Here is a 23366-nt window from a genome sequence, read left to right on the forward strand (position 1 = left end):
GGAACAGACCAGGACCCCTCATCAAAATTACGCAGGTATCTACTGATAATTTTATTGAAGCAGCTTTCAGCCCTATCTCCCTAGAAATATCTGTACACGTCGGGCCTCTTCCCAAGTGGATAATTAACTTCTGGCCCGCACGAGGCAACCTCCCTTGTCTTTGTATCCCAGCGCTTTTTTCATAGTAAATGTTTATGGATAAGGATGAGTTGAGTGCAAAGATGTGAAGGCACAAAGGGGCGCAGAGACATACCCCCTCTCCCCGCGCCCCCACAGTATGGGGTGCCGTGTGAAGCCTGCGTCGGCCTGGCAGGGTTCCGGGGCGCGGGCCGCAAGGTGCCCTAGGGGGGCAGCCCGGGAGCCGGAGCGCCCTCCACCGCCCGGCTGGCTGGCGCGTCTGCGGGGCGGCCAGCCGGGCGGGCGTGCGGGACGCCTGCAGGGAGGCCCGGCGGTTCCACGCTCGGAGGTAGGTGGTGCTGTTGCCGTGACTGTCTTCCTCATTGGCGCGGGGCGGAGAGGCGGAATGTTCAACTCCTGACTCGGGCGGAAGCGTGGGAGCCGCGCCGCGGGCAGCCGTCCCCTCGAACCCCGGTAGCCATCCCTGCCCTCGCCGCGCGCGGGGCCTCGGCGCCCCCGGCTCTTGCTCGCGCCCGGCCTGGGAGCCAGGTAAGGGGCCAGGCCGGAGGCCGCAGGGGAGAGGGTGGGGGGCAGGCCCATCGCGATCGCGACTCGTCCCGGCGTCGCGGGCCCAGGCCCTGCCGCGGTCCGGGCCCCCACGGCAGGACCCCCGCCCGATCCGGAGCCGGCGTCACGGGCTCCCGCGGCCTTGCGCAGCCGGGAGCGGCTCGGGAAGTTCGCGCGGATCCGATGCAGAAGTTGGCGCCCGGAAGAGTGGGGCGCAGCCGGGGCGTCTCCGGCCGTCTCGGCCAGCCGTGCGGCGCCTCCGGGTCGCCGCTTTCCCTCCCCGGACGCCAGAGCGCCGGCCTCGCCGGCGGTGACCCGAGCGTCTCTCGCGAGGCGAGGCGCGAGTCTCCCAAATCAGCGCAGGGTGCAGGCCGCTTCCCGGCAGAGGTGTTCGCGGGCGAGGAGAGCCCACTAACTTCTGCTTTCCTGCCAGCCGGCCCGGGAGCTTGCATCCCGCCAAGGGCGACCGCGCCAGCCCTGCGCCGTGAGCGTGGAGCTCGCGCCCTCCCGCACTTCGAGGCCCCCCCGGGCCTTCCGCGGGCGCCAGGGTGGCCCCTTTGCCGACCCGCTGGCCTCTCAGATTCCTGGGCCCGGGGAAGTGCACCAGGCCTGGGGGTAAAGGCTGAGGCGGCCGCCAAGCCGCGTTGGCTCCTGACAGCTTGCAGACAAACTTTAACACAAAACTGACCAGAGGACATCGAGTTGCTTACTGAACGGGGCAATCGTTGTTAGAGTGCTGAAAATGTTCCCTTTCTGATGCGCCTCTGGGTCTTGCATAAGCACTGTTCATGGGGAAACTTAATTACTATTTTTGTTACTTTCTTTAATAATGAAAGCAACGCCATTTAGTGTCCTATTCCAGTGATATTACAATAAGCAACTTCTCATGAATGCTAGTGAATTAGAATCGACTTACAGAATTAATTCGATGATTTTTGAGCTAAGGTGGTTGTTAAAGTATATTCATATTTTAACCTTAAAGCTGTTCTAGGAGAAACCTTGCTCTCCTGACCCTCCGTTGAAATGAACAGCTAGGATTCAGTGGAACCAAACGGACAGACACATTTAGACAAAATGTAAACAAGAGATCCAAGACAGTTAATGTCTTCTTTGTAGTAGGCCCATCTCCACAATGAAATATTATGTCGTTTTTTGACTTTCAAAAAATATGGAATGGCTTCATTTTAATTATAGTTTTAGTCATTTGTGGAGCCTTTGTTTTCTGTTCCTCTACAATAGTGAGAGATTTGGGAGATTGTAAATGAATGCGAATTTAGTTTGTTTGGAAAGAAGGAATTAAGATAAAGAAACATAGTCTTTTAGAGCAATGTGTACTGTTTAATCTTTCGCAATTTAATTTTTATTATAACTTTTTGGAGGTTATTTTGAGTTTTTTTTAAACTGGAAAATATTTTTGTTTATATCAGAAGTTTTAGTGGTAATAATTCCAGAGTAAATGACCATAATGGCAAGGACATTTTTTTCTTGTCTAGGAAAGCAAACAGATGATTGATCTCTTTTCCTTATTCTTTCAGAGAACACATAAGGACAAATTAAAAAGAGAGAAATATCCAAATATTAAGCACTGAGGATTTGGATCTAAAAATGGATGGTCAAAGATCTTGGGAACTAAGGGACCTTCTTGCCAAATAAGGATACTTGGCAGGCTACACTGTGTATTTTAAGTTAGCACAAGAGTGAGTGTTATTGGCAATATATTGGCTGAGTGCCTATCTGGAAAGAGCAGTGAAACTGACTTTGATAGGGCTTCAAAATTATAAACAGGAGTTAAGAGGGGCATGGAGTGAATAATCAGGTCATCAGAGAAAACACTGGAGAAATTACAGTGATGTTTCATGAAAAGGGGTCAGACATGGAGTGAAACTATTAGTGTGGAGTGAAAGAGAAAAGTAAATAGTTGATTTTAGAAATTGTTAGATTCAGAGAAAAGAAAGAGAAGCAGTGATTTAAAAAAAAAAAAAACAGAGAAGAGTGTTTGTGGTGATATAATCCTTCTTGGAATAAGATAGCCTTATATCTGTATCCAGAGATGTTGGAAATCAAAATTAATTTGCATCATTTGCTTTCCGTTTTATTTGACCTAGGACAGATTGACAGCGAGGGTGTCCTGTCTATCTGAATGCAATAGAAACAGCTCAGGCACCTTTTGGTATACTGCAGGGATCATTTAGGCTACTTCTTGTGTGGCTATAACCTTGCCCCACTACACACAAATAAGCAGAGTTCCAGCTGTGACCAGAAAACTGTACCTGGTAAGGAAAGAGAGCTGTAATGCTAAAGCTTAGATTGGTTTGACTGATATGTCGGTGCTTTTGTGTCAAACTGTCCTATGGACAGCTGAACCATCGATTATGCCCTAATAGCAGTTAAATAATCCCACCACAGTAGAAGATGCTGTGAGAACAATGCAGCCAGGCATTTGACATCCTAATCCCAACGTCACGATGGCTTCTAGGAAATTAAAGCCTCATGTTGAACTTTAGGTAAATGGTAAGCAATCTAATAATTACTAGAGTAAGAAAAGGGTTTGTTTAAAGGGAGGGAAAGAAAAATACAAGTTAAAAGGAGAAGGCGGAATGATAGCATGGGGAAAATATGGTGGAAAAAATGCTGTGACTTTGAACTCAGGCCTGAATTTGAATCTCAGCTGTGTCATTTTTAAGTGAGGCAATTTTTACATGCTTGATCCTCAATTTCCTCACATGCAAATTGGGGACAGTAATCCCTGCTTCATAAGGATATGAGACAGCACCTGGAAATGCTTCAACCAGCGCCCGAAACTTCAGCCGCCATCACTAAGTAGTAGAGAAGGGGTTTTCCACATTCTCAAGTTATGCTCAGAGAAAGCTGCCTGTCTCACCTGTTCCCAGCTAAGGCTTGCCCTTGGTAGCCTGCCCTGTTTCCAGATTATACTAATGTGTACATGGAGGGCTAGCAGATTTTCATAACTGTTTTCTTGCTTTGCATATAAGGATTTCTAAAGCAGCTTTGTGCATACCTCTGGGTTTATACACGATTTATACACAGCTTTGTAATATTCTTGGGGAAGGGGAGGAGAATCTGAAAATTAGTGCATTTAAATTTGAAGAATTTCAGAGCTATAGGAATAGTGGTTGATTATGACCTAGAAGACCAATGTTGGAACCATTCTTACAGCTAATTTTGAGCACAGATTACCTTCAGGGACCAACATTCTTTATGGACTCATCTCTGGACCTCCAAAGAAGAAAATTGAAAAGAGAAGGCAAGGGTTGCTGCCTGAAGATCATGAAGTAAATCTTTGCTGATTGAATTTTTCTACCAAAATGTAGAAAAATTCTTCCTATTCCCCTATTTAGGGGAAGAATGTAATCCTTCAGGGATCTATAGGAATAACCATAAATACTTCCGGTGTAAGCAAGCACTTTCTCTCAGATCCTGCATTTAATCTTAAAAATGTATGTGACCTTGGCATTCTTTTCTGTACTGTTTGACTTATTGAACAAACCAATACAAATGCCAAGCATGTTTCTTCCCCCAAATCTTAAAGAAAAATCAATGCTGTAAGATGTATGTTTGTTCATATACCTTCTTCACAGTGCTGGGTACTCCCCCTGAGAGAGCACCCACATTTGAGGAGCTTGAGCCTGGTTCTGGTAAATGGTACTGCACCACTGAGCTTCACAGCCCAGCACGCTGCATGGGGTAATGCAATTCCATTATGCTGAGAAAAGAATAGTATAGATCGTCATCCAAAGAGTTTTTATTTTCTGTGGTCACACTGGGGCTTTCAAGGTCAGAAAAGCTCTTTGCTTTGGAAGTCAAGAAGAGGGGGAGATAGTTGCGGGATAGAAATGTAAAAGACAGTTTCACCTTCTCAGCCAGTTTAGGAGGGGGAATTTAGGAGGACAGCCCAATCACCTCCATTATTCCCATCGTCGACACTGATCACCCTGTTCCTCCATGAGGGAGGGGGCTCTCTATGTCAGGTTCATGACTATATCCCTAAGAAGGGAAGGGAGAGGTCAATTAGTCATGGTGTACTCACAGGGTTGGAGTGGATCTTTACGAAACTCTTCATTCCTCTCCTAGTCTCCTCCCCAACTCCCCTTGAACATTCTCAGTGATAAGGAACTCACTACGAAACAGGGTGGCATATTTTCTTGTTAGGCAGCTCTGATAACCCTGAATTCCATCTGTAACTTGTCTACAGATAGTGTGGCCTCTGGCTCTGTGATACATACTGTAGAGTCTTCCTTTGGTCTTATCTAATTTTAATGCCCCGGGTTTTGTTTGTTTTCATGTTACTTCAAGGTTACCAAGTTTTAACTCTCATACTTCCCCTTCTCAGGGAACCTTCATTCTAGGTTTGTCCAAAATTGTGCTCAGCCAGGAAGGTGAGATACTTTCTATTTGACAAGAGTAGAAAGAAGAATAGAAACAAGAGCTGAGTAGAAGCAGGATCTTGAATGGGTGGGCTTATTGACTGAGTAAATCTTCCTTACTTATTAGCAACTGCTTTCTCCTCACCCCAACCTGCACTCCCAAGACCTATGAATTCCTCTTCTAGCCGACTCATAGAAATATGCCCACTTTACGCTTTTTTGCTATAGTCAGACTCTGACCTCCTTCTCTTCCTCAGGCCTCCAATCATTCAACGCTCAAAACTTGTAATCGTTTGACACAAGGCATCGACCTGTGTCCTGGGTTGTACCTACTCGGAGTTTCCTAGCTAGGCTTCTGTTTGAGCATGGACACATTTCCACAGGGCATTTCTGGGCATCAGTACCCCTTCTCCCTACATTTCTGTTCCTCATGTATTTTGCTTCTAGTAACATTTCTGGCAAAAATATGTCATGGAAGTCTCTTTTCTTTAACTGAAGTATTTAACCTGTGCTTCAAGTAGAGGTTTATGTTCAGTTCAGTTCAGTCGGCCCGTCGTGTCCGACTCTTTGCAACTCCGTGGACTGCAGCACGCCAGGCCTCCCTGTCCATCATCAACTCTTGGAGTTCACTCAAACTCATGTCCCTTGCGTCGGTGATGCCATCCAACCATCTCATCCTCCATTGTCCCCTTCTCCTCCTGCCCTCAATCTTTCCCACCGTCAGGGTCTTTTCCAATGAGTCAGCTCTTTGCATCAGGTGGCCAAAGAACTGGAGTTTCAGCTTCAACATCAGTCCTTCCAATGAACACCCAGGACTGATCTCCTTTAGGATGGACCGGTTGGATCTCCTTGCAGTCCAAGGGACTCTCAAGAGTCTTCTCCAGCACCACAGGTCAAAAGCATCAATTCTTTGACGCTCAGCTTTCTTTATAGTCCAACTCTCACATCCATACATGACTACTGGAAAAACCATAGCCTTGACTTGATAGACCTTTGTTGGCAAAGTAACATCTCTGCTTTTTAATATGCTGTCTATGTTGGTCATAACTTTTCTCCCCAGGAGCAAGCGTCTTTTAATTTCATGGCTGCAATCACCATCTGCAGTGATTTTGGAACCCCCCAAAATAAAGTCTGCCACTGTTTCCACTGTTCTGCATCTATTTGCCATGAAGTGATGGGACCAGATGCCGTGATCTTTTATTTATGTTTATATTATGTTTATGTTACTTAGGAGATTTATGTTATTTATGTGATAAAGGAGAGAGTGGAAAAGAAGTGGACCAATAGCTGTTCTAGGTTTTAGACTTTTAAAGTTGGCTTCTCTTAGATACCCAGATCCTCTTCATGGTGCCCTGCAACCTGTTCTAGACAAGATAGTCTGCTTTCTGTTGGCAGCCTTGGAGGAAGGAAGGCAACAGCTAGGGTAGACACAGTACTGGTTAGTTCTGTTCATACCTAGTCTCTAGCTAGTCTTATAGAACTTATCTGTCATAGCAGAATAGCAGTCTTGTTCAGGAACAGAATCTCTGCGTCTTTGATCTTGATGTTATAAACAAGTATATCAAACCCAGAGCTTTCCTCCTTTTTGAAAAAGACTTGCAGAAAAAAAAAAAAAAAGAATTGCAGAACTGTAATACAAGTGGTATTGTTTTTATACACATGATGATAAAGCACATTTTTATTAGTTTATTCACTGATCTTCATTAAGGAGGCTGAAATAATGCTAGCATAAATAAATACTAGGGCAGCAAGCTTGGCAAAGGAATTTGTTGAGGGTTGGGGTTTTTTTTTTTTGTCATATTCAGGTCATGACAAAACAAATGGATTTTTTTTTTTCTATATTGTATCAGAAAATAAACTTTTAACTTTACTTTTGTGAAGAGAGGAAATAGAGTAGTATAAGTAAAGGATAGAGAAAGGATCTGAATTGAGAAATAATAGGCCTGTATAAACCTAAAAGATAAAAAAACCCAGAAAAAGTCCAAGAGTCTATTTTCTAATAAAGTTAATCCTTTTATAAGTAGATTTAATTTTTTTTAAATTAACCAGTCCATCCTAAAGGAAATCAGTCCTGAATATTCATTGGAAGGACTGATGCTGAAGCTGAAACTCCAATACTTTGGCCACCTGATGTGAAGAACTGACTCATTTGAAAAGACCCTGATGCTGGGAAAGATTGAAGGCGGGAGGAGAAGGGAATGACAGAGGGTGAAACGGTTGGATGGCATCACCGACTCAATGATATGAGTTTGAGTAAACTCTGGGAGTTGGTGATGGACAGGGAGGCCTGGCGTGCTGCAGTCCATGGGGTTGCAAAGAGAGTATTAAGGAAAAATATAAAACACACACAAAGAAACTTAGATACTGTAATAAGGATTTAGGGGATCAATGATACAGTAATCTATTTTTACTCTGCAAAACTAATGGAGATATAATATAGAACAATTCTGAAAACAAGGAGAGGAAAAGTATTGAGGAAAGCAATCCTAACTACAAAGGCTGAAAAGTAGATGGTTAAATATGATATCAAGTTTTCTTAAAATAATTAGGTAGCCACAGTTTCCATTTATTGAGTATTATGTACTGTGTGCCGGAAAAGGCAATGGCACCCGACTCCAGTACTCTTGCCTGGAAAATCCCATGGACAGAGGAGCCTGGTGGGCTGCAGTCCATGGGGTCGCTAAGAGTCGGACACGACTGAGAGACTTCCCTTTCACTTTTCACTTTCATGCATTGGAGAAGGCAATGGCAACCCACTCCAGTGTTCTTGCCTGGAGAATCCCAGGGACGGGGGAGCCTGGTGGGCTGCTGTCTATGGGGTCGCACGGAGTCGGGCACGACTGAGGTAACTTAGCAGCAGCAGCAGCATGTACTGTATGCAGGGCCCTGTGCAAGGCCTTTCACAGCATCTCCCACTTCGCAACAACCACATGGAATGGGTATTACTTCCAGGGAGAAAATTGCTCAGAGAGGCTTGGTGTCCTGCCCAAGGCCTAACAGCTGGTCAGTGCAGATTTGCTGCTAGAGCTAACTGGGTCTTTCTCTTGGATCAAAGCTATGTTGTGTTCAAATATCTGTTACTTGGAAATAAGACTTAAGAAGTCAAATAATACTGTGCAAACATGTAACTTTTGGACTATCAATTTTTAAATGTTTGGTAACAGAATGGATATTTCATTTATTGGGTCTGGAAATACCATGGTCTTGAGAAAAGTGATTGATTCAAGGTTACTAAGAGGTAGAGGCAGAATTTTTATTTTTATTTTTTGGCTGTGCTGGGCAGTTTGTGGGATCTTAGTTCCCTGAATCTGTGCCCTCTGCAGCGGAAGTGCAGAGTCCTAACCATTGGACTGCCAGGGAATTCCCTAGAGGCAGAATTCTAACTCACATCTATCTAATTCTAAATTTTATGGGTTTCTTTTTTCCTCTTTTTCAAAAATCCAGGACAAAAGTCCATTTTTTTTTTTTTTGACTGGAAGGCTGAAAACTTTGAAAAGTAAAATAACTTTCCCTTTAAGGTTTTCTTCCTATAGTTCCACTTTTGATAATAAGCTGATGGTACTATTTATGCTTTCAGCAATTAATAGTTTAAAATATATATTTAAATTTTAATTTAAGGAAAACAAAAAAATGTTTTGGTTGCACCCTGTGGCTTGCAGGATCTTAGTTCCCTTGCCAGAGATTGACCCTGGGCTTCAGGCAGTGAAAGTGCAGAGTCCTAACCACTGGATAATCAGGGAATTCCCTAAGGAAATTTTTAAACATTAAAAAAATATTACCCATACTAACATAGCAGTTCTACTACTAAAGTAGTTACTAAAGTCTTACCCCTTGAGGACTCTAGTGATTTGATTCAACCTCTGAGTTAATGATTTTCAATATTTTCAGAGTTGTGACACTCTCTTATGCTTTCATTTTTGTCATATCCCTGTTCTAACTTACTCTTCAGTGCTCTGTGGTAGATACTTAGCATTAGCATTAGCACTTAAAAACAGCTTTGAGAGTTTATGAAACCAAAGTTAGGACGCTACAGAATTAGGACCGGGAATTATTGCATGGAGGAATGTTGTCTTTCTTGTGTAAAAGCAGTTAACGCTGTAGAATGACAGCATCATTTGATTGGGTGTACTATGTAAATACATTTATATGGATGACTTTTATTAAATTCTAGTGTCTTCACTGGAGAATACACCTAAAACTTGAGAACATAATTTGATCAGTTAGCAATCTTCCTCAAGATGCTCTAAGTATAATTAATCTGCAACTCTGATTATCCTTTCTTCTGGTCATAAACTGATCCTCTTAGAATAATGATTTTCAAGGAGGGAACGCTCAAAGGGAAAAGGAAACATATGTGGTCAGACAGTCATGTGGATGGCAGTGGGAATCTCAGTCAGGCTCTTTAGCTAAGCCCATGATGCTTTGCCAAGCTTACTGGAGTGAAAACCTGTATTCATACACCCCAGAATTGTTAGTCTCTGGTAATCAGATGGTACTTAATTTTTTATGGTCCCAATAAAACACTCAAGGAATTACATAGTTCCATTCATACACAGCCAGTTTCCAAAAGGCAGGATGTATCACAAAGTGAGTAACAGTGGTTCTGGGAAGAGCTGACTGGTTGTCTCATCTCAGAGTGAAGATCCTGAGAACTATGCTTCTCAGAGGTCTGCCTCTCTCTGGTACCTCCGGGTCGGTTTCAGATGGGACTGACCTTGCCTTGGTTACCCTGGACTTGCTCTGTACCAGAGGGTTCGGATTTATTCATATCGATCTCATCCTGGTTCAGATCTCTGTTTGTTCTGGAAGGATTCCCTCCCTCCTCCTCCACCTTCCTCCTCTTCTTTCCACCCTTCTCCTCTTCCTCCAGTCTCAGAGACACCTAACCCTAGAGGATCCCAAATATACTCCTCTTAGTCTCCCAGAAAGCCTAGGCAGCTGTTTCCAGATCAGGATTTGCTTCAGAATCCTTGGGAGGGCACTTATAAGAACTACAGTTCTCAGATTTTACTTATCTGCTTGTAATCTTTCCAGCTGCAAATGGTATAACAGGAATAACCAGAAGTTATTTGATTGGTTTTTGATTCATTCATTCAACACATATTTTTGAATGGAATAGGTGTGATGTGCTGGCTGCATAGTAGCTACCGAAGATTCGTATGAAAATAGAAATGTGTTTCACTTTTAAAGAATTTATAGTCTGGTGGGAAGTAAGTGGGAAAGATGAAAGGATAAAGAAAGGGGCTGTTGCACAGAAAACGGAGAATTAACTGTGCTCATGGGGCTCAGAGGAGATGGTCAGGGACATCACTGGGCAGGGAAAGGCATTCAGAACAGAAACCCTAGCCTGGGCAGAGGTGTGAAGTTGGGAAAGCATGTTCTGGGAATTGCAAATCTGTCCTGTGTGTCTAGGGGGCTAGAGGAGGAAATAAGAAGTAAGAATGGCTATAAGTGGTAAAGAAAGATCACAAGGAAATTTTCTGGAATTAAAAGACATGAGTCACAGATGGAGAGTATACTGGATATGCCACCAATGAATGAAAGACTCACTCTTAAGCATATCCTATTAATTTCAGGATTCTAGGGTTGAATACCAGGTCCTAACTGATTTCAGAAAGGAAAGAATAATGTAAGCAGAATTGGTAACCAGAGTAACTTCAGACTTGCTCTACAATGCATTAGAAACTAGATGAATATGAGGTAATAATTTTGAAATTATCAGGAAATAATTTCCTACCTGAAATTGCATACTACCAATCAAGACATTTGAAGACATACGGATTCTCCCCGCAAAACTGCATTCTGGGCACTCTGCTCAGGTAGCTCATGGGAGATGTGCTCTGTCAAAGTGAGAGACTAAACCAAGAAAGGGAAGCCAGGAGTTCCAACAGAGGAAAAGGTGAAGGATGTGGAGGGTGATGGACAAGCCAGTGCAATCAGACCTGGAAGGCCACTGCTTCAGCCAGACTGCTCAAGGTGAAAGGTATAGGAGAAGTGTCTCCTAGAAAAAAATAGACCCTCCTCCCCCATTACCTGATGTTTTTACTTTACTGAGAGGAGTTTTGCAGTTCAGAGAGTTGGAGGTGAATACGTTTTAGATGTATACAAAGCTAAGTGAAGTGAAAGTCACTCAGTCGTGTCTGACTCTTTGTGACCCCATGTACTATACATATACAGTCCATGGAATTCTGCAGGCCAGAATAGTGGAGTGGGTAACCTTTCCCTTCTCCAGGGGATCTGGCCAACCCAGGGACTGAACCCAGGTCTCCCGCACTGCAGGTGGATTCTTTACCAGCGGCTAAACAAACAGCAAAAACCAAACCGAACAACTAATAACTCAGGGAGAAATGAACAATTATCCAAGAAAGAAAAAGTCATTGAGTCCTGCTCAGCACTCTCGGGAATAATGTTTACCTTGCCAGACTGCTGTAAACAGTGAATATTAACTTAACTGAACGTTACAGTAGAGCCAGATGCTGGGAGGATAGGGCATGTGTGACGTGTTTGATGTAAGGAGGTAAAGGATGGGGGATGAGAACTAATCTTTTTCTTCCACAGGGAGAAGTGAATAGGTAATAACTAAAATGGAACAATCAGGAACTAGCTATATAAACACACTTTTAGGAATGTACTAATAGATATAAAAATACCATATGAAATATAAATATCAGAATAAAATCCTAAGTGGGTTGAAATTAGTTCCCCCTGAAGAGAGAATTGGGTGTGAGGAGGGATAGGACAGGGGAGTTCTATTTTTCATTTTGTTTGATAAAAGTAAAAATAGTAAAAATATAGTATTTATAACACTTAGGGACTCTTACAAGCAGTGTTTTGCATTTTGTTGAACAAACATTTTGCAGATAAGAACAAACTTGCATGTTCTATGTACCTATCTTTGGCATGGTCTTAAATTTTGTATTTTGGGGGGTCTTTTTTTTTTCTCTAATTAACAAAATATGAATCGAAGCAAAAGTTAGGTAACATTTTTGCCTCAAATATGTACTGACTGTATTTTGATACTATATTTACTTATGTAGATTCTAAAGCTATCTTTTAAACTTCGGAGGATAAACAGTCTTCTCTCTTGCCTTCATCCCAAAGTAGAGTCAAGTTTGACTTCACTTAAGAACTCAGCATTCTTCAGTGACCTGATGCTCCTAAAATGGATTGGCTAGTCAGCAGCACATTAAGATCTATAATAGATATGAATTTGTACTATCATGTATAATAGATATAAATTGCTCCTCCTCCTTTTTCTTTTGAAAATAATGAGATTCCACAGAAAAGTAGTAGAACGCCCACATACTTGGCACCGAGATTCACCAGTTCTTAACACTGAGCTGAATTTGCCTCCTTCCTTTCTATACCCATTCACTTTTTTTTTTTTTTTTTGGAGGGTGAAGGGGAGTTGAACTATTTTAAATTAAATTGGAGATATCATACTTTGATATAGCATCCAGTATATCTTCCAAGAACAAGGACATCCTTCTACAAAACCAAAATACCATTATTTACCATGCAGAAAATAGTATTATCTAATGTATCTAGTTAATATTCAAATTTCCCTGAAATCCTCATAATTGACTTCTGCAGTTTTGAGGGGATCCAAAATCTAGTCAGTGATCATGCATTGCATTTAGTCATATTTCTTGAAGTCCTCCATGTACTAGAAGCTTCTCTGCCTTTTAAATCATGACTTTGACAGTTGTGAAGAGACCAGGGGAGTTGTTTTGTAGAATGTCCTGTACATATGGGTTCATCTTTTTGCTCCCTCAGTATAAGATTCTGATTTACAATTTGGGAAGAACATGTCTAAAAACTTCTTTATCCATTTGCTTTTTTTGCGGGTTCAAAATTTTAGACCTTCTTGTTCTTGGTTGTAGGTTTTTGTTTCGTTTTTCCTGCTAATTTGTGGTTAGGCATAGAGTGTGAAGAATTACCCCTTACCTGGAGAACAGTGAAACTCCTTAGACTGCAGAAAATATCACTGTAATCTCTGTGAAAGGTAATCTGTTCCTCTGGAAACAAGCATAATTTTTTTTTTTAAACATTCTTGGCAGAGATCACTGGATGACTTAATATATTGTAATCAAGGGCAAATTTTCTGCTCTTTAATTAAGTTCTGCTGCAGGACACAGTCCAGGGAGCCACTTCTGGAAAACACTTGGCCAGCTCTTCTCTCATCCCAAAGCTGACCACTTGCTTTTGGAATCCCAGCCCCGAGCGTGTGTTCTGTTTGCAGTGTTTGGGCCCTCCTGTGCCAGCATGCTCAAATGCTTAGGTTATGTATATTTTATGTTAAGTGAGTACAACGCAGAGAGATGGCATGCCTCAGATGCCAGAAGAGCTGTGCAAGCCTCCTGCTGAGAGCACACTTCCCGTTTGTCTTTGCGGTGGGAGAGAGACCTGGTTCCACGGGAGCCTTTAGGCAGAGCTGCTGGGGATGTGCAGGAAGTGCTGTTGCAGGCTTTGTCCGGGGTGGGGGGAAATCTGAGCCGTTTCTCTGGGGACAGCTGTGTTTCAGAGTCTGGACAGGTTGCTGTTGAGTTTTGCTCGGGCTACCAGGGTAAGTGTTTGCATGTTGATTTGTTTGTACTTCTGCTTTTCTTCCTCCTAAGTCATCAAGGCTCTTTGTGGAAGCACCACAGGACTTGGTGTGCATTAGCTAAAGTGGGATTCAGAGGCTTCATTCTAATGTTTCTAATCCAGCTTTTTTTTTTTCCCCTTCCCTCTGCAGATTTTGTGGAAGTATAATACTTTGTCATTATGAGATGTCGTCTCTCGGTACCTCCTTTGTGCAAATTAAATTTGATGACTTGCAGTTTTTTGAAAACTGCGGTGGAGGGAGTTTTGGGAGTGTCTATCGAGCCAAATGGATATCACAGGACAAGGAGGTGGCTGTAAAGAAGCTACTCAAGATAGAGAAAGAGGTAAGGTCTTTTCCTGCAATCAGAAGTGGTCCTGATAGCACTTATGTAAGCTTTTCAACCTAGAGTCAGAGGTCACAGGCTGCCAGGGACCTAGCAGAGCCTTCGGGGCTGATCCATGAGGCTGTTTCCCAAATTTCCATTCTGGGAGCCCCATAAATAGCAGTTGGTGCCACGTGAGCTGTACGGTTGAGTTTTACTAGGGGTCATCTGAACTGAGAGGATTTCTTTCCATGGCCTGCAAGACCGAATGTTCTCTGAGCTCTTGTCCTGGGGAGGTGAGCGCTCAGGTCTTCCCAGACTTTAGGCTTTGCCCTGGGTCAGCCAAAAGGGGTCAGTAAAGAGTAGTGTGTAACGTTTTCATCCCCTTTCCACTTTGTGGTGAATTTATGGTCCCCAGGACTTGTCTTTTTGAAAAACAAAAAGCGTTCTTTCTCTACTGAAATAGAAGCAATACCAGCTTCTTGGATGTCACCTCTACTTGAAGTGCAGAGTGATGGACTTTGTTTAATAAAAGTGCTGCACAGAGAGCTGCTCTACTTGTAAAATTGGAAAAAACATTTTGACTTGCCGAGTCTGGAATTGGTGCTGGCCCCAGTGGAGCTCAAAACTTGTACACAGGCCCTTCATCTTTCTTAGGAAAGCGACACAGCATCGTCCCCACGCTCAGTGTGGTACCCAAACCCCACAGTAAAGCTAGCTGCAGAGACAACTTGCAGGAGCTCAGGGTGTCAGTAACTTTAAACAGCTATCCTCTGGAGTTTGCTTTGGTCAGTTCTATTTATGCCGTGTTTTGGCTAATTATTGTTCTTTTCAGTACGTTTTTAAAGTGAACTTTTCCATAAATATCCTTTAATCTCCCTGAATGATTTCCTTTTTTTCATTAACTGCTGTCAGGGAACCACAGCAGTTGATTCAGAAAGGAAACCGAAATGGCCAAAATAGAAAGCGCTTTGTGTCGTTCCGTCCCAGCACTGCTCTGTGACTGTGTGACCAGCAGTTGTGTTTATGATTTGTGAACCCAAGCCAGAGGACTAAGATACCTCTGCCTTGGGGTATCTGTAGGTTGTAGAAAGCATTAGGAAGTGATAGCTTTTAAAGCGAATGTGTGCTCCAAACCAAAAGGCTACTATGTTAGAAAAAGTTTTCTCCCAGTCATGTGGTGATCAACAAATTTTTAAATAGTAGCCAAATAATAAAATTATTTCTTACTCTGGAGTTGAACCTATCTTTTTTTTTTTTTTTTTTTTAATCTGGTGAACTCTTGAGCCCTTTATAGGCAGGCATTGTTGTACTCATTCTTTAGGTTGGGAAATATAGCTTTGCGAAATATGTACAGCTGCCCCAGTAGGGGTGGATGAAATCCAGATCGGACCCCCTATTCTCTAGTTTTTAATTCTGAAACCTCTAGTTTGACCAGGTAAGAACAGATAGTAAACCAGTCCCATCAAATTTATATTCAAAGAAGTATATAAGTATGCTAATATTTTTAAGCATCATACGACTTCAGTACAGTGAACATGTTCTTAACGTGATTGTTGGATATGAGAAAGACTTTGAGACGTGAAACAAATTTTGATAGGAAGATAGTAATTGCAACCCATTTACTCCACCACCATCTATACCCCGTACCATTTTTTACTGTCTGAGAGAGAACCAGGAAAATAACAGAGGGAAGCACAGGAGTGAAAGCAGGAACTGGAAACTGCCAAATCCTGCTCTTGTGTAGATATTTAACTTGAGTGCATATCATTCAGAATTGGAGCTGATTACAGTAAACCACAGGAGCACGCCTCAAAAACTTCTAGGTAGGAAAAACAGAAACTCAGTTTCAGCTTTGGGGCTCGGTTTAGCCAGTGACTGTGAGTGATAAAGACACACGCTAAGTTATTGCAAAGTGTCTCCACACTTACTGACTTAATGTGTGTTCAAGATGTAAATAATTTTGACTAGGGGTTGGCAGTTATTGGAAAGGAAATATGCCTTTCTTATGTAAATGTTTGTTATACTTTATGAACTATGTGTTGGCTTGGTGGCTAGATGTTTTCTCAGTGATAAGATAAAAGTTATAAGCTCTGGATTTTTTTCAGTTTATAGATTCAGTCCTGTGTCACTTGGTCATTTTTGCAAATGAGTTTTAGAAACAATGGAACATTTAATAACATATTTGTGGCTCACTCATGGAACTCTTTAAGAATGACCTAATGTCTGGTTAAATATATATATGTTTTGTGAAAGGTAGAAAAAGTTTATATGGAACTCTTTAATTCTGCTTATGTGGGCATTTAGAGGAATGCTGTTTATTTTCACTTTTATTTGTAGACCTCTAGTTTAGTGAGTATATGTTACTTCTCTGATTTAGAAAGAAAAATGGCATTTACTTAAATTTTGGTAGTTTCTTACAACTTAGTTTTTTAAAATATTCATCCATTTGCTTTGTTTTTTAGATTCTACCTATAAGTGATAGCAGTAGGATTTGACTCTTTGTGTAACTCCTTGCACTAAGCTCTAGGTCTATCCATGTTGTTGCAGATGGAAAAATTCCATTCTTTTCTATGACTGAATAGTGTTCCATTGTACCTGTAATATGTACCACATCTTCTTTATCCATCCGTCTGTTGATGGACACTTAGGTTGCTTCCATATCTTGTAAAACTTCATTGTTAAAAAAACCTTTACACCTAGTGAGAAACTACAAGGAGGTACCATGAACTGTAGCATATCATTCCCCTAGAATCACAGCTAATTAACATTTTCCAACATTTGCTTTCTCTCTATATATTATCGATTTGGGTATGTTCATACATATTTTCTCGGAGAAGGCAATGGCACCCCACTCCAGTACTCTTGCCTGGAAAATCCCATGGAAGGAGGAGCCTGGTGGGCTGCAGTCCATGGGGTCGCTGAGAGTTGGACACGACTCAGTGACTTCCCTTTCACTTTTCTCTTTCATGCATTGGAGAAGGAAATGGCAACCCACTCCAGTGTTCTTGCCTGGAGAATCCCAGGGATGGCGGAGCCTGGTGGGCTGCCGTCTATGGGGTCGCACAGAGTCAGACACGACTGAAGCAACTTAGCAGCAGCATACATATTTTCTAGTGAACATAAGGGTAAATTGCAGATGTTCTGTACCTTTATCTCTAAATATTTAGCTTCTCTGAAGAACACAACTATAATGCAACTATTGGAAATTTAACATTGATTCAGTAGTACCTATTATACAAGTCTGTTTTCAGATTTTTCCTATTGTCCCAATAATGGCTTTTTATGGTATTTTTCCCCCCAATCCAGAATCACATACTGCATTTTGTGATAAATCTATTTAGTCTGTTTTAATCTGCAACAATTTCTCTGCCTTTCTTTGTTTTTTAAACTTTGACATTTTTGAAGTGTGCTGGGAAGTTTTTGTAGAATATCCATCATTTGGGGTTAATCTGATTTCCTTTCCCTCTCGCTTAGTTTAAGGTTATGTAGTTTTGGTAGGAATGCTATATAACAACACATGCCCTTGGCAGATCTTAATGGAAGACGTGTTATGTCAGTTTGTCCCATTATTGGTGACATTAACCATGAATCTTTGGTTAAGAGAGGCTCACCCAATTCCTCCCCAGTAAAAATACCTGTTTTCTCTTCATAATTAATAATTAAGATATTGATAGATACTTTGAGGTTATGTAAATATCTTCCCTCAACAAATATTACCCAATGTCTTTAACATCAATTGGTGACTCGTTTGAATCAAATATTATTATGACAGTTACAGTGTAGAAAGCAAAAGGTTCTAGCATAAATGAGAGCCTTTCTTCTTTCCTTTCTTCACTTGTTTATTGATTCATTTATTTATTTATTGCTTATTGATCCATTTTTTTTATTGTTTCATTGTAGACTTAAAAGGATTCTTTTTCGAATTTGGAGTGTTACAGTTCGCTACTGTTGTTATCCACTTTCATGCTTAAATTGTTCCCCATTTAGCAAGTGAGTCCCTTCCGTTTGGCTCCTATGTCCTTTTGATGTGTCGCCATCATTTTTTTAGCCTTTCCTTACTCCCTGGCATGAAAAGATGCTCCAGGCTCAGTTAGTTCCATTCCTGGAGTCAGCCATTTCTTCAGGAAGCCCTGATTCAGGGTACCTGATGTGGGAGTATGACATTCAGAAACCTAGATTTGGTTAACAGGTTTGCTTATTGTAGACTGTTTAAAAAGGAGCCTTTGTCCTTTTGGGAGAACAGATGGTCATAGATAACTTTTATTTATGGAAGCATTTAATTACAATTTAAATATCATATATCTGGATAGTTATGAGCTGTGATACACTCCTATTAGAAATGTAAATTGATATATATTTTGGGGAAAAGTTTAGCAAATATATAAAAAAATCTTAAAATGTTTCCTTCCTTTGAGCCAGAAATTTTACTTTGAGGACTTTATCCTGAGGAAATAATTTGAGATATGCAGGAAGAAGGATCTAATAAGTTGCTTATTTCAAATAAATAATAAAGAATTGGAAATAATTTCTACAACAAATTATCTTTTAAATTATGCTACATTCTTACCCTTCCTCCCCCCAACATGTGAAAAGTGATGACTGTGTTAATTAACATGATCATGGGAATCATATCCCACTATACAGTACATACATATATTGAAATCATCATGTTGTATACTTTAAATATATTACAGTTCTACTTTTCAATTATACATAAATGAATATGAAGAAAATTATGCTACATCTGTATAGTGGAATTCCATTGCATTTGGAAGACTACTTAAAAAGCTAGGAAAATACTCATAATATATTGCTAAGTAGTAAAAACAAGTTACAAAATAACATATACACTATCATCCAGGTGTCTTCTTGGTGTCTGTGTGGTATTTTTATTTTACCTTCCTTTATTTTTCATATTTTTCTATGCTGATTTCATATTTCTTTTTTCCCCCAACATTTTATTATGAAAATTTTCAAACGTAAAGAAAAGTTGAAAGGGTGAAATTGAACATCTATATGTCTACCCTGTAGGATCTGTTATTAGCATAAACACTCACTTTATCATATGTGTGTCTGTGTGTTCTTCCATCCATCAGTCCATTTTGATGCATTTCAAGATGAGTTGCAGGTGTCAATAGTTTGCTTTTAAATATTTTAGTGTGTGTATTATTACCAGAGTTATTATGTGTTTGCAGGCTTGTTTTCTTTTGAGATAAAATTGCATACAGTGAAATACACATATCACTATGTTTTGACAAATGTAAACACAGTGTAACTCATATATTTACAGGAAAAAAAAAAACTCAACAAAAGTCATAGTTCTGACAACCTTTGTCACTTTCTAAGGATGTTCAAGTGAATTAAGTTTTTTATAAGCCAATTTAGTAGGTCACAACTCACAAATTTTCCAGTCTCCATATGTGCTTTTTAAATGTTTAATGTTCACGTCTCCTTGCTTTCTCATAGCAGTGCTATAGGATTTTCAGTGGTAATTTAGTTTGTTTTTATTAGTTGGAGATTTACCTATAGAGTGCTACTTATTTTTGTTAAAGTTTTCAATAGGAAAAAATGGTTTGATCTTAAGCTCATATGCCAAAGGTAAGAAAAGAAGTCATTATTGTATCTTTTTGGTAAATCCCCAATGAGCTGAGATCAAACCAAAGTGCTTAGGCAGAAATTGAAGCAAGGAGTGGAGAGGGCAGAGGAAGACACCATGGATCCCAGTGCCCTCTTTCCAACCCCCGACCCAGAGGAGAGCAGCCTCTGCACTAGTGGTTCATCATCTTCACAGTGTGAACCAGACAAGTCTGTACCTGGCACTTTTTTCCTGTCTGAGAGATGGAACCCTGCAAGCATTTGTAATCTATTGATATTTAACCAAAATAGGAAACTAGATTTAAGTATAAGATTTGAAGGAAACATTCTTCCCCAAAAGAATAACAAGGAAGCAGAATCCTCAAAAGCTGAAATATGAGACCCTTTCTTCAGTTGCCTTGCCTTTTATAAAACCCCACTTTCTTTATTAAAAAAAATTTTTTTTTCCTACCAAATTTGACTCTTCTGTGTGTGTGCGTGCTCACTAAGTCACTTGAGTTGTGTCCAGCTCTTTGCAACCTCATGGACAGTAGCCTGCCAGTATTCTCTTACCATGGGATTATCTCCACAAGAACACTGGAGTAGTTTGCTATTTCCTACTCCAGGGGATCTTCCCAACTCAGAGATCAAACCTTCTTCTCCTGCTTTGGCAGGCCGATTCTTTACCACTGAGCCACCTGGGAAGCCCCTTTACCGTTGCAGAAATATTGAAAGCCAGATAAATTCAAGATTCAAAACTTTCCCACAGTGTAAACATTTACAGGTAGAGAGAAAAGATAAAAATATCAAATCTGGTCATAAGAACAGGAACTGTCAGCAACTTTTTATATAAAGGGGGAAATACTACTGGTGTGAGATAGAAAATGCAATAGAAATTGAAACAGAACTCAGAAGGAACTTTAGTAAAAATAAGAGCTTTGATTATATACATTTTATCAACATGACAGCATTTAGTGATTCATAGAAGTCTAGCTAATGTTGTTGCCATCTTATTAACTCTTGAGAGACCCTTTTTCCTCTTCTTTGCAGTTCTGTAGATGACCACTCCAGTGTTCTTGCCTGGAGAATCCCAGGGACGGGGGAGCCTGGTGGGCTGCCGTCTATGGGGTCGCACAGAGTCAGACACGACTGAAGCGACACAGCAGCAGCAGCAGCGGATGACTTTTTGGGCTTCCCTCATAGCTCAGTCAGTAAAAAATCTGCCCGCAATGCAGGAGACTCGGGTTCGATTCCTGGGTCAGGAAGATCCCCTGGAGAAGGAAATGGCAACCCACTCTAGTATTCTTGCCTGGAGAATCCCATGGACACAGGAGCCTGGGGGGCTACAGTCCATGGGGTCGCAAAGAGTCGGACATGACTGAGTGACTTTCATTTCATTTCATTCATTTCAGCTGACGTTTTAGTGAATGAATTATTTGCATTCACTTAATTGTAGGAATGCTGTTTTACTCTTTCCCCCCATCTTTGAGCACAATAAAGAAGAATAACACTACTTACTTTCTTTGTAAATCCTCTTAGCATGTCAATGTATCGGTGGGACCAATAGAAACAAAAATTAAACATCTTGGATACTTGATAAACTGCCATTGAGTTATGGTATAGTTTCTGTGATAATTTGTCCAAAATGGTGCCCAAGAATTGCCACTTGGTATTTTTAAACGTCAAGAGGGTGAACTGAAGGATGCCAGAGTTACCATTTCAAGTTGCTATTTCCAGATGCCCCAATTCTTAGTGCCTTACTTATCTGTTACAGGGTCTTCCCATAATTAGTCTCTTCCTTTTCCCTCAGAAGTCCCTTCATGAGTTATTATTAAGATAATCCCACCCAGGATTTTTCTGTCTCCAATCAGAATTTACCCATTCTGCGGTCTCTTCTTTTAGGTCAGTGGTTCTCAAAGTGTGGCCCCTGGACCAGTAGCATCAAGCATCACCTGGAAATTTGTTACAAATGCAAATTCTTGGACCTCACTCCACACCTACCGAGTCATGGGGGCCCGGGACCTGGCAATCTGTGCTCTAACAGGCTTCCCACATGTTTCTGATGCCACTGGAACTTTAGGCTGTACCTAGCCCAATCATGTCGGGTGCAGGCCACCCGTATGTTAACTCCAGTTTGGAATTTTAGGCACCTTGTGCAACTCGTGGTGGAGGGATTGTTGCTGTTGGAGGCTTTTGAGACCCTTAATTCATCATGCTCAGGTGAAGCTCCAGTGCACAGGCCCTGCTCAGCAGTGTCATTGGACATAATGAACTCAAGGCAGTCTTAGGAACATCAAACAGATGGGAACCTCAGGCAAGCACCTTCAGATTCCAAACCATTTCCACTTGGGTCCTCATCTGACCTTCCAGCGTTGCCTTTAATTTTCTGACCTGAAACCACCTCTACCCCACCGTCCACCTGTTCTTCTGTCCTGCTTTTCCGTTTGTGTAACCTCATCCGCGTTCTTTCCCTCACCTCTAATACCTTTGTCTTCTCTGCCTGAGCAGGTCCTACTCATTCTTCAGCTTTCATTTCTTTCTTCTCTATGAAACATTCTCAGGTCCTACAATCATAGTTTGTCCCTTTTGAATTTATACCAATTAATGCTCAAGTGCTAATCCAACATGTGAATAAAACTGCCTTGTGACTCTAGAATGACTGTAAGGAACTGTCACTTGACTTCACATAAACATGTCTTCTCATCTGAAAAGTGGGGCTGAGACTACCTCCATCCCGGGGTTGTTGAGAGAATTAGTTGACTTCATGTATCTAGAAGAGTGTGTGACATCAAGGAACACTTGGGTGACTGTTCACTGCCTGTTGTAGCTTTACAACCATGCTGTAAAGTCAGAATAGCAGACATGTGTCACGTTTTGTAAAAACTTCAACTGTTTGGTTCCTAGAACTTCTGTTGAGAGAGGGCCAGAGGCCACATTTACGCTCTGCAGGAAAGAGCCGTGCCAAGGTTTAGCATGGGTGTGGAATGGCAAGAGTGTATACGCTGTGTATTCAGCACCTCTGGTGGGAACTCTCTGCGGGCAAGAAGAGCCATTGCCTTAGTCTCTGACTCTGTCACCGCCCTGCTCGACATTGCTGTACCAAGTACAGCTACCACTGTGAGTGGGGACTTGGCTAGGGGCTTTCCATCACGCCCTCTTCCTCTTCACAGTTGCGTTACAAGATTACAACCTCCATTTGGTGGATCAGAAACCAAGACTCAGAGAGTCTTGGCTAATATAAACAGCACCCTTCTTGCCGGTCTCACAGCACCTGGCATTGTGCCTTGCTCAGAGTCAAGTATCTGTTCCTTGGTACTTGGGATCAAATCATATCACTGTAGACATCCCTCTCATTCATCCTGTATGGATATGTCTACATTTTCTTCCTTTACTCTCTGAGCTGTGAAGAAGATAGAGCACATCTGTTTTCACTGTATCAACTGTACCACTCTCATTTAGCTACATAGTAACATTACTCTTAGCTATTTGTTTGTTTTTATAAATGCCTTTGCTTTGGTACATTTTTTAGACTGGCATATATGCCATTTTTGCTTAGGGAATTTTAAACATTTCACGGTGCCATGCTTTGACTTTGTACTACATACCTAAATCACTTTGAATTAAAGAATAAGCAATTTTAAATAATGGAATAATGAATCACTTTATTTGATCATTATGCAGTCACTACTCCAGAGGTATATATAAAACAGCTATTTATCACTCACCTGTTTTCTGTGAGATGTTTCTGTTACTGGGAGCTTATAAGACATCCCAAAGTGAACTGCTATAAAGAGAAACAGAAAATTGGACA

The 23366-nt window shown here is 41.3% G+C and overlaps 1 protein-coding gene across 6 annotated transcripts in view; it reads left to right on the plus strand.

Moving 5' to 3' along the window:
* The first annotated feature begins 390 nt into the window (after positions 1-390).
* Positions 391-23366, plus strand: part of MAP3K20 (mitogen-activated protein kinase kinase kinase 20) — a 169461-nt gene continuing 146485 nt past the window's right edge. For 2 of the 6 annotated variants that reach the window (XM_040229363.1, XM_040229366.1), the window contains exons 1-2: positions 391-666; positions 13807-13999. In XM_040229363.1, the coding sequence (XP_040085297.1) occupies positions 13841-13999 (159 nt within the window). In that variant the 5' untranslated portion in view covers positions 391-666; positions 13807-13840. Of the gene's footprint in view, positions 667-13198; positions 13636-13806; positions 14000-23366 lie in introns of those variants that run through there. The other 4 variants (XM_040229364.1, XM_040229367.1, XM_040229362.1 and 1 more) reach the window with 4 other exon arrangements.

Source organism: Oryx dammah, unplaced genomic scaffold (assembly GCF_014754425.2).
Source record: "Oryx dammah isolate SB20612 unplaced genomic scaffold, SCBI_Odam_1.1 HiC_scaffold_27, whole genome shotgun sequence".
Taxonomy (NCBI): Eukaryota; Metazoa; Chordata; class Mammalia; order Artiodactyla; family Bovidae; genus Oryx; species Oryx dammah.